The 11,836-nt window shown below is 48.4% G+C and overlaps 1 protein-coding gene across 1 annotated transcript; it reads left to right on the top strand.

Moving 5' to 3' along the window:
* The first annotated feature begins 343 nt into the window (after positions 1-343).
* LOC133124168 (sterol 26-hydroxylase, mitochondrial) lies at positions 344-11,013 on the top strand. The gene is made up of 9 exons (XM_061235122.1): positions 344-726; positions 1,369-1,559; positions 1,998-2,197; positions 5,242-5,439; positions 5,988-6,151; positions 6,534-6,700; positions 6,983-7,064; positions 7,451-7,657; positions 10,092-11,013. The coding sequence occupies exons 1-9, from the start codon at positions 478-480 to the stop codon at positions 10,224-10,226; spliced, it is 1,593 nt and encodes a 530-aa protein (XP_061091106.1). The 5' UTR covers positions 344-477; the 3' UTR covers positions 10,227-11,013.
* Positions 11,014-11,836: the final 823 nt, after the last annotated feature.

The raw sequence follows: 11,836 nt of genomic DNA, 5'->3' as shown, positions 1-11,836 counted from the left end.
AAAAAGACATTTTGTGTTTACTCTGGATCTCTGTGTAATATTAATTTTGTCTAAAGATCTCAAACCATAGTGCAACAAATAGCCTACACAATATTAGAGAACTTCTTATGGCACTACACAAGCCACATGGATAAGAATTGATCCAAATCAGCTAAGTACCATTTCACTATTGTGAAAAATATTCTGAATTTTTTTTGTTGCTGTTTTTAGAATGATTGATCGTACATCATACAGAGGGCTAAATTATCGAACAAATGCGGTAATTGTCTGCTATAGCTCTACCGCGTCCGCTTCTACAGGGCATTAGAGTTCAAGGGACAGCAATCGCACCAATAAGAGCAGGTTCACCTCACCGTGCTGTCCCACATTCGTGCTTAACACGTAGTGGCGAGTGTATTACAAGGCACAACAGCCATATTAAAACGGGCAGACGGCCCACAGTCAAACCCGCGCAGAAATAATTAACGGTTTTCAAAAATGTTCAGCAAATCTCTTTTGAGGACCACACTGGTCGTTGGAAGCGGTCGACTGGAAATGCACAGGGGAGCAAAGAGAGGGATATCGTCGTTCCCCAGTGTGGATATCCGGCGGCATTCCTCTTCGACGACGATGTTAAATGGTGCTAGCAAACTAAAAACAATGGACGAGCTACATGGACCTACTTTTTTGACGTCTTTGTACTGGCTTTTCGGCAAAGGATACTTCCAAATAACCCACCAAATGCAGGTGTGTCTTTCTTCCTTTGGGCTTTTGCTTCATTTAGCTACTGTTGTACGTCTTAGCGGCTTGTTATCTGACCTACTGCGCAGTTAAAGCGTGAAGTTGAGTCAGAAACTCAAGAGGGTCTCCGGTTATTTTAACTATTGCTTAGTCCATTGGCAACTATGAGGACTATATTATACAGTTTGATGAATGTGAGCACGCAGTGATGGTTTTTATGTCCTGGCTATGATTTACAGTCATACGTCCACATTCTAATCACATGTCATGGTAAATAACGTACTGTGCTTTTATTTTTAATTTTTTTTGCAGGCTATAAATACATCGTTTGTTCAACAGAACAACTATGGTCCCGTTTAATACAGTAGCCTACAGCACACTGTCCAAATCATTATTATTTATCAGATGGGCAATTAGCGTTCCCCGTTTACATTTCATTATTGTTCTGCAAAATGTAGGCGATTGGTTGCAGCAATGTAATAAACTAACGTTACTGCAGTATCTGCAGTTTGTGTATCTGTCTTTTTTTTTTTTTTTTTCAATACATTGTCAATATATTCCGTTGCTGATGGACCCCCTGCGTGTGACGGTTCGAGCCGCCCGTATCTGTGTTCGTAAACCGTTTCCCGGACTCTCCGTGTGTCCCAGATTGAACACAGCAACATCTACGGGCCGTTGTGGATGTCAAAATACGGCCCAATGGTGATCGTGAACGTGGCCTCCGCGGAGCTAATCGAGCAGGTCCTGCGGCAAGAAGGACGTCACCCCATCCGCACCGACATGCCCCACTGGAGGGGCTACCGGGAGCTCCGCAAACAAGCCTATGGGCCGCTCACGGAGTGAGTAAAACAAACGTAGTCTAATTAGCTAATTAGTCCAGGCATGGGCATTCTTCAGCAGGTTTGGGGGATCCCCAGACACCTTACAGAGAGAGTCTGAACTGCACATTGGATAGGAATATGTATCAGTGGAGAGAAATGAAAATACTTTATGTTTATGTTTCTTTGAATAGGAATGTGGCATCTGGATGTTGGCAAAAGACTGAGTCCACGCAATGCATACTCTTCCCAAGATAATTATTTATTGTTTTTTGTTTATTTCAAAACCCGATCAAGAAACTTCAAGTTTGGGGTGTTAATAGACACATGTCTTGCGAGCAGACCGTATGTGACGTGCAGACCGTAGTTTATCTACGCATTTTATTCACTTGCATGTCCGTGGTTGTAGACACGCACGTTGGTTGCATGTGCTGATTGCTGATTGGTCGATCTCTCCAGGATGGGCGCGGAGTGGCAGCGAATCAGGAGCATCCTGAACCCCCGGATGCTGAAACCAAAGCACGTGTCCACCTACACCGGCTCGCTCAATCTGGTGGTGACCGACTTCATCCACAGACTGGATTGGCTGAGGAAGACGAAGGGGGGCGGGGTCATGGTTCACGACTTGGCGGGAGAACTCTACAAATTCGCCTTTGAAGGTAAGTAGGCAATTCAATGTCAATGTATGGATGCCTGCAAGGTGACTAGTAAAGGTATACGTTTTTACAGTAAATCTTTTTTAAGGTTTTGAAACGTGATATTCTGGTAACAAACCCAGGTTTTCACTCCGACCCTCACAAAGCACACTTCACTCAACAGCTAGAGCAGGGCTGCCCAACCCTGTTCCTGGACATCTACCATCCTGTAGGTTTTCACTCCAACCCTAACAAAGCCACACCTCATTCAACAGCTAGAGCAGGGCTGCCCAACCCTGTTCCTGGAGATCTACCGTCCTGCAGGTTTTCACTCCAACCCTGACAAAGCCACACCTCATTCAACAGCTAGAGATCCTTCTGAGCTGCGAGTCGGTGGAATCAGGCGTGCCAAACTTGGGTTGCAGTGAAAACCTACAGGACGGCAGAGCTCCAGGAACGGGGATGGGGTCCACTGCTGTGGGCACTGGCTGGGTTTGTGGGGTATCAGCACTGGAGGCCGCTTCTCCGTGCCGTTTCCATGGGTTCCTGTGGGAGCTGCTCATTGGTGCGTGGAACCGCAGGGCAGAGTCCTAGTTTTGCATGGACTTCAATGGGGAAATGTCCTTTTTGGCACCAGGGCTGCAATACCTCTGCTCACCACTGGGGTTGTTGATCCCTGGCCCGCTGGTGTGATCTCGCTATGCTTTCCACAACGCTATCCACAACGTGTCCACAACGTTTCCACAGCGCTTTTCACATCGTTTCCACAACGCTTTCCACAACGCTTTCCACAACGCTATCCACATCGTTTCCACAATGCTTCCACGGCGGTTCCACTACGCTTTCCACAACCCATAGATAGTCAGTGGGTGACGTCAAAGGCACTTGGCCCATAGCTGTTCTCCAGTGTATGGGTGTGTTTCCAGGCCTATGACACCGTGATCTGCGTGACCTTGGAACTGTCCTCCTGAACACAGCCCAAGGTCTGGTTTAGGAGTTTTTATTGACTCAAAGTTGTGCAAGTTTGAAGTCTCAGAGACCAACGGCACCCTGAGGAGTGCTGCCTTATCAAGGGTGACGGTCAAACGCAGCAAATACCTGATGCTCTGGCTTCTTCATACCGACAATGGTTCATGGAACCAATTCAGGGTGCAAAGGTACAACAGAAGCACGTCTCGCTGGTTCCAAGTTTGAAACTTTATAAAGACCAGTTCCCTGGTCACATTGGTGCCAACTTATATAATATATATCCTTCAACTCCAGACAGTCCATGATAAGATCCGTGAGCCTTAACCCCACATTGCTCCAGGGATGGCATTAGCCCCGGTCTGATAAACTGAATTGCTTCGGATAAAAGTGTCAGCTGAATAACACAATGTTGTTATTAAATTATATGTCTCCAACACCTCAATGTGGCAGAGAGAACTGGAACCTGCACAGGAAATGACGCCGCACTAGATAGGAGGTTGTAAAACATTGAAACGGCCTTCAGGTATCTGTGCCTGAAGAAACAGCCCAGGCCTTGAACCTGACAGTGATTAGATACACTATCTTTCCCTGGGCGTCTGATCCCTTGTCCTCCATTTTGTAGGTAATTACCAGTGAATGATGGAGGCGGTCGAATGTCTAGATTAAGGGCTCTGTTGGCTTAAAGATGGTTTTTTGGATTGTGTGATGATGGATGTTGTCAACAGGCTCATCACCTTCTCTGAGAGAATCCAGTTGAAAACCTGGAATCGTTGTCCATACCCAGATAACTGTCGATTCCGGACCAAATATGGTTGAGTTTAGGAACTTCAGGGTCAGTTATGGCAATGGCAGGTGTAGTGTGGGCCACAACTGGCTACATTGACAGTTTGTGGTGCCATTTTTTAGTTCACTCTGGGTCATTCTCTGTAATACTGTCAGACTGTTGTCCTTGAACTTTGAATTGATCATTTGTTTTCAAGGAAGGGGTCAGTAAAAATACATTGATTATGACACACACATCCTCAAATACAAAAACAAAAAATAAGTGAAGTTAAAAATAAATCACATAGAAATGAAAGATGTGCTTCAAACAAAGCAAAGTTTTGAATGAAGACTGATATGTGGACTGGGCACTTTATTAGGTACACCTGTACACCAATTTGTGAATGCAAATATTTAATCAGTTTGCAGAGGAAGGTGCAAGAAACAAAAATCCAGTGAGCAGCAGTTCTGCAGACAGAAACGCCTTGTTAATGAGAGAGGTCAGAGGAGAATGGCCAGACTGGTCAAAGCTGACAGGAAGGTGACAGTAACGCAAATAACCACACATTACAACAGTGGTATGCAGAAGAGCATCTCTGAGCACACAATGTGTCAAACCTCCAAGTAGATAGGCTACAGCAGCAGAAGATCCATAAGTCTAATAAAGACATAATAAAAAGTTATAAAGTGCACAGTGTGTGTGTTCTGGCTGGGCGTTTCACGGTGAGGTGCTCAGTGAGTGTGTGTTCTGGCTGGGCCGTGTCTCCCTGCTCTTTCAGTGCCATTGTTGGAGCGCACAAAGGCCCCTTTCACAGCCTCAGATGAACCAGAGCCAGAAACGCTCAGTAATCCTGCGCCGTGTTCTGCCGCTTCCCGCTTCCCACGTGTCCAATCAAACACGCTCCCTGGGTTTTCTTATAGCGTACAGCATACGCTCCCAAACGACATGGGGTTACCACCTTTTAAGGAGGATTTTCATTTTCAGGGTCAGCAAACTGTGAGGATCCTCAAACTCTAAAAGGATTACAATTGCATTATTGTTGCAGGGAGGAAAACCAAATTCATCTGACTTTGTAAAGAGAGGGAAGGTGTTATTACGATGCTGCAGATGAGGTGAAATGTGGCAGGCTCGTCATGATACATAATCATCGGTTAGGTCAGGGAGAGCAAATATCAGCAGGTACGATCATCACATGCAGGATACATATAGCATACATGGCTAATATATTACCGTGAGGTACAGTGGGCGGGGGGGTGTTCCTATAGCCCTGCGTTGGGTTGTTGCTGGGTTGTTGTGCTCTGGGGTGTGAGACTTTGACCCTGCGGTTGGGTTGCAGGAATCTCCATGGTTCTGTTCGAGAAGCGCATGGGCTGCCTGAACGAGGAGGTCCCGGAGGACACGCAGAAGTTCATCAACTCCGTGGGGGAGATGTTCCGCCTCTCCCCCATCCTCGTGCTCTTCCCCAAGTCCTTCTGGCCTTACCTGCCCTCCTGGAAGCACTTTGTGGCCGTGTGGGACCACCTCTTTAAAGTGGGTGAGTCTGTGAGTCTGTGAGCGTGTTTCTGCACAGTGCTGATTAACCACATCGCCTCTTTAACGTCTGTGAGAATGTGAGCGTGTTTACACACAGTGCTGATTAACCACATCACCTCTTTAACGTCTGTGAGTCTGTGAGCGTGTTTCTGCACAGTGCTGATTAACCACATCACCTCTTTAACGTCTGTGAGTCTGTGAGCGTGTTTCTGCACAGTGCTGATTAACCACATCATCACCCCTGCTTCTGTCCTCTCTCCTCATCCATACCCTGTGATTTCTTAAAGGGGTTTTAGAGCTCTTAATCTCCAGCAGCTGTAATGAAGTGTTTTGTATGGTGGCTCTTTCAGTTCTGGCGTGCAAATACTACATATAAAACCTCGTCGCCCAGAAGTGCAAAACAGAAACGTAGAACAACAAGCAGCCCTGAGATGGCTATAATACGGCAACAATTATTCTGCTAATGGTAACCAATAATTATGGAGATGATGATGAAATGGCTGTCTGTGTTGTGCCCGCTGACCCATGACCCCTGACCCCTGACCCCAGCCCAAACGCTGGTGGAGGAGAAGATGGCGCAGGTCCAGGAGAAGGTGGACCGGGGCGAGGCGGTGGAGGGGGAGTATCTCACACACCTGCTGGTCAGCGAGCAGATGTCCATCACCGAGGTGCTGGGCAGCATCACCGAGCTGCTGCTGGCGGGGGTGGATACGGTGAGGGGGGTAATGGGGGAGGGGGTATGGTGAGGGGGGGTATGGTGAGGGGTGTGGGGGGGTATTGGGGGTGGGGGTATGGTGAGGAGGGGGTGGATACGGTGAGGGGGGGTTACGGGGAGGGGGTGGATACAGTGGGGGGGGTACGGGGGGGGGGGTAATGGGGAGGGGGCATGGGAATGGGTGGGGGGTGGATACAGTTCAGTCAGGATTTTACGATGAGTGACATGGCATCTTTAAAGACCACAGTGAGTCAGGACCTCATCCGAAAGACCACGTCACACAGATTGCCGATGTAGCTTCCGTACAGACGCAACTGCGGCACGAAATGGCCGCCTGTTTACACCAGTCGCAGCTGTGTGAACGCGCGTGTCGCCCGCAGACGTCCAACACCATCTCCTGGGCTCTGTACCACCTGGCCCGGAACCACGGCATTCAGGACCGGCTGTACCGGGAGGTGAGCAGCGTCTGCCCCGGCGACAGGATCCCCGGCAGCGACGACCTCGCCCGCATGCCCTGGCTGAAGGCCGTCGTCAGGGAAACCCTGCGGTGAGCCCAGCTCTGCCATCGTCTCTTCAGCCTGGCTGGCTCTGTGATCCACTGCTCAGCCTGGCTGGCTCTGTGATCCACTGCTCAGCCTGGCTGGCTCTGTGGTCCACTGCTCAGCCTTGCCTGGCTCTGTGATCCATTCCTCAGCCTGGCTGGTGAAATTAATAAAGTGCAAGGAGTAATTATTTATTTTCAAAATGGACATTCGCATGTTAGTTAGTGAGTGTCTTACCGTACTGTTTCACCATCACTCTTCATTCCGGGTTTGTTTTCTCTCCACAGATTGTATCCTGTGGTGCCAGGAAATGCTCGCGTCACTGTAGAAAATGAGATCGTGGTCGGTGATTACATTTTCCCCAAAAATGTGAGTGATGAAATGGTGGATAACTCTTCTGACCATAATCTAACTGTAACCCTAACCCTAACCCTGACTATAATCTAACTGTAATCCTAACCCTGACTATAATCTAACTGTAATCCTAACCCTAGCCCTGACTATTGTCTAACTGTAATCCTAACCCTAACCCTGACTATAATCTAACTGTAATCCTAGCCCTGACTATTGTCTAACTGTAATCCTTTAGAGAAATAAGGGGTTGGTTTCAGAGACAGATTAAGTCAGTAAGGACTGAGCTTGAATTAGTGTCTATGAAACCGGCCCAGAGTGGCCCAGGTGGCGCTTCACCCCCGTCACTCAGTCCGGGCAGGAAGTGATGCGTGTGTGATGGCGATGCTCTTCCTGTCCGTCAGACGCTGTTCCACCTGTGCCACTACGCTGTGTCGCGCGACGCGCGGACCTTCTCGGACCCGCTGCGGTTCCGGCCGGAGCGCTGGCTGCGGGGCGGGGAGGAGACCCAGCGGCAGCACCCCTTCGGCTCCGTGCCCTTCGGCTTCGGCATCCGCGCCTGCCTGGGCAAGAGGGTCGCCGAGCTGGAGATGTACCTGGTGCTGTCCCGGGTAGGCCCGCCCGGAACCACCCGCACCCCACCCGCCCCCGCCCGGAACCCCCCGCACCCCACCCGCCCCCGCCCGGAACCACCCATACATCACACAGCCTGAACCACCCGCACCCCACCCGCCCGGAACCCCCCGCACATCACCCGCCCGTACCTCACCCGCCCGGAACCACCCGTACCTCACCCGTCCGTACCTCACCCGCCCGGAACCACCCGTACCCCACCCGCCCGTACCTCACCCGCCCCGGAACCCCCCGCACCTCACCCGCCCGTACCTCACACAGCCTGACACATCCACACACCCTGAAACACCCAAACCACCACGCACCCTGAAATGTCCATACATCACACACCCTGAAACACCGAGCAGCCATACCACCGTGTGCTTTAGCATTTGGCCGGTGTCCCTGTGTTTAGTGCGTGTGGTCATGAATCTCCAGACTGTTTCAAACGGCAGGTAAACATGGCTGCTTTTATCCCTTGCCCCCTCTGCTTATTCACACAGGCAGCAGGAGTGTTGTTATTTGTTCCTGGCCTTTTAAGCATTTGTTTGCTTAGTCAAGTTAGACTTTCAACTTTGATTGTGCACGGGTTATTGGGTTATGATCGTGATTAGAATGTTTACACTCGGGGAACTGCTGATCATTAACTGGAGCAGACGGTCTGAAGGTGTGTTTAAAAAAATGAGCTTTAGAGTTCACCTCAACAGTCTGTTTAAAAAGCACGTTCAGTCTTCGACCGGCTCCTCTGAAGAACATGTTAAACAGACCGTTGAGTCAAACTCTGAAGAAACACGTTCAGCATTCGATCCAATTGTGATTTAAAAAATGATTAGCAGTGAATAATATGGAAATTATATTTCTAGGATTGGGATTTTTCTTTAACACAACATGAGCTGTGCATTAACTGCATCACCATTCTGCCATATGTATGTTCAGTCATATCCCTTCATCATATTGAACATAATTAGCTTATCCATCCATTCATTATCTTAACCTGCTTATCCTGAACAGGGTCACAGGGGGCTGAAGCCTATCCCAGCATACATTGGGCAAAAGGCAGGAATACACCCTGGACAGGTCGCCAGTCCATCACAGGGCACACACCATTCACTCACACCTATGGGCAATTTAGACTCTCCAATCAGCCTAACCTGCATGTCTTTGGACTGTGGGAGGAAACCGGAGTACCCGGAGGAAACCCACGCAGACACGGGGAGAACATGCAAACTCCACACAGAGAGGCCCCGGCCGACCGGGATTCAAACCCAGGACCTCCTTGCTTTGAGGCTGCAGTGCTACCCACTGCACCATCTGTGCTGCCATAATTAGCTTATGGATGGCATTTATAATGGTAAATGGTTGGCATTTATATAGCGCCTTTATCCAAAGCGCTGTACAATTGATGCTTCTCATTAACATTGCATTGCATCATTGATGCTTCTCATTCACCCATTCATACACACACTCAAACATGCAAGGCACCGACCAGCTCGTCAGGAGCATTTAGGGGTTAGGTGTCTTGCTCAGGGAGACTTCGACACAGCCCGGGCAGGGGATACTATACCAATAAATGTGCTTTAAGCTGAAGGGCAGAACCCTGATATTATCATGCAACCCTAATTAGGATATGTTGTAATATCATAATAATATCACAATAAGTGTAAAATAGTGCAGCGTAAACATGTAACAGGGCACAGTGGGGAAAGGTCCTGGGTTCGAATCCCGACTGTGTGTGAGTGTGTGTGTCTGTGTGTGTGTCTATGTGTCTGTGTCTGTGTCTGTGTCTGTGTGTGAGAGTGAGAGTGAGAGTGAGAGTGAGAGTGAGAGTGAGAGAGTGTGAGTGTGAGTGTGAGTGTGAGTGTGAGTGTGAGTGTGAGTGTGAGTGAGAGTGAGAGTGAGAGTGAGAGTGTGAGTGTGAGTGTGAGTGTGAGTGTGAGTGTGAGTGTGAGTGAGAGTGAGAGTGAGAGTGAGAGTGAGAGTGAGAGTGAGAGTGAGAGTGAGAGTGTGAGTGAGAGTGAGAGTGAGAGTGAGAGTGAGAGTGAGAGTGAGAGTGAGAGTGAGAGTGAGAGTGAGAGTGAGAGTGAGAGTGAGAGTGAGAGTGAGAGGGTTTCCTCCAGGTACTCTGGTTTCCAAACACACGCAGGTTGGGTTAATTAGAGAGTAAATTGGCCATAGGTATGAGTGGGTGAGTGACTGGTGTGTGTTGTGCGAGTGAGTGTATTGTGTATGTGTGGTGTCTGAGTGAGTTTATGGTGGTTTTGGTAATGTGTAGTTTGTTCATGTGGACTGGTGGTTGTGTTTGCGGGTAATGTGTGTGTGTGTGTGTGTGTGTGTGTGTGTGTGTGTGTGTGTGAGTGCCTGGTTCTGGTTCTGGTTCTGGTTCTGGTGCCTTGCGATGTGGGTCATGTGACTCCCTCCTCCTTTCCGCTGCAGCTGATTAAGCACTTTGAGGTTCGGCCCGACCCGGCCGGAACCACCGTCACGCCCATCACCAGAACCCTGCTGGTCCCAGCCACGCCCATCCACCTGCAGTTCCTGCCCCGGGAGAACCAGGAGGACACCGTCTAAACCCAGCCGCCTTTTCTGTCTGTTTGACTCCGTGTAGTTTACTTTCTCACGACGCACTAGAGGAGCTGTGCGAGGCTCAGGGGACCAGATTTCAGCGCAGTGTTCTTTCTTTAACCGTTAGTAACTGCTTTGTGCGGTTTATTGTTCAAGGGAATTTTCTGAACGGTCAAGAGTGATATTTTGAGTTGAATTGTAATTTTGCTGCGAGGCTCAAAGCCTTCAGACTGTTGTGGTTTGCACTGTACAATGGATCATACATTTGTAATATAATTGTAATGTTAAATATAATATGTAAACTAGAATGTAATATGAAACGACAGATCATAGTAGTATTTTGATATAATTTGATATTTATAATTAGCAACAGTGATAGCTTACTAATTATAAGCAAGCGTATGTAAATATGCTTATATATGGAATAATATATTTCACTTCCTTTTTTTAATGTAGCTAGTCACTGATACGCACTTATGTGTCATACCTTGTCATAGCATACGCACTTCAGTGTGGCACTTGTATTGCACACTTATATGCCCTCAGAAATGAAGAGTTACGGCCTGCGGTGGCACACACGATTATTGAGTCTACCTGACTTTAACTCATTAAGTGTTTGTACAATGAGTGTGTGTACATGCTCTGGATAAGAGCGTCTGATAAATGCCTGTAATGTAATGTAGTACTTTTGTTTAGTGAATCCAAAGATTATATTTTGTATACGACTTCTTTTAATTCACCCTGGCTAAAACAATAAATAATAAGCAAATAATAAAAATGGCAGAAAGCTCAAGTATCTGTTACTCTGTTTGTGTGTCCCTGCTGGTGGGATGCACCCCTACATCAACCAAGACCCATGTGAAGCAGCAGTAATCTGACATCTGAAACCTTTTATAGAGTGACAGTGCAACACGGGCCTTACCATAAGGCAGAGATCAGCAGCTCACGGTCCTCTAGGGGCATACCTGGGAGTCAGGTGTGATCTCCCTCCCTTTACCTGGGAGTCAGGTGTGTTCCACCCTCCCTTTACCTGGGAGTCAGGTGTGTTCCACCCTCCCTTTACCTGGGAGTCAGGTGTGATCTCCCTCCCTTTACCTGGGAGTCAGGTGTGATCTCCCTCCCTTTACCTGGGAGTCAGGTGTGTTCACCCTCCCTTTACCTGGGAGTCAGGTGTGCTCACCCTCCCTTTACCTGGGAGTCAGGTGTGTTCACCCTCCCTTTACCTGGGAGTCAGGTGTGTTCACCCTCCCTTTACCTGGGAGTCAGGTGTGTCCCACCCTCCCTTTACCTGGGAGTCAGGTGTGTTCACCCTCCCTTTACCTGGGAGTCAGGTGTGTTCACCCTCCCTTTACCTGGGAGTCAGGTGTGAAGACAGTCTGGCCGATCAGTGGCACTAATGGTTCAGCTGATTACCTGGTAAAACCAGGGCTGGATTTGTATTTGAGATCAAGATTTAATGAACCCTGCTGTAAGGTTCCATGTTTTTTTTTTTTTTTTTTTTTTTTTTTTTTTTGTTAACCAAATTGTATAGATTTTGGTCAAAATGGCGACATTGGCTCAGGTGGTAAGAGCAGTCGTCTGGCAGTCAGAGGGTCGCTGGTTCAATCCCGCCCTGG

The sequence above is a fragment of the Conger conger genome, chromosome 3 (genome assembly GCF_963514075.1).
Source record: "Conger conger chromosome 3, fConCon1.1, whole genome shotgun sequence".
NCBI lineage: Eukaryota > Metazoa > Chordata > Actinopteri > Anguilliformes > Congridae > Conger > Conger conger.
The sequence above is the reverse complement of the archived record's forward strand: the minus strand, read 5'-3'. Positions and strand labels throughout refer to the sequence as shown.

Excerpts from the sequence above, each read along its gene's own strand:
- LOC133124168 (XM_061235122.1), top strand. The coding sequence starts at position 478 with ATGTTCAGCAAATCTCTTTTGAGGACCACACTGGTCGTTGGAAGCGGT. Across the intron at positions 5,440-5,987 it reads GGACCACCTCTTTAAAGTGG|CCCAAACGCTGGTGGAGGAG; the intron begins GTGAGTCTGTGA and ends CCCTGACCCCAG. Across the intron at positions 6,152-6,533 it reads TGCTGGCGGGGGTGGATACG|ACGTCCAACACCATCTCCTG; the intron begins GTGAGGGGGGTA and ends TGTCGCCCGCAG.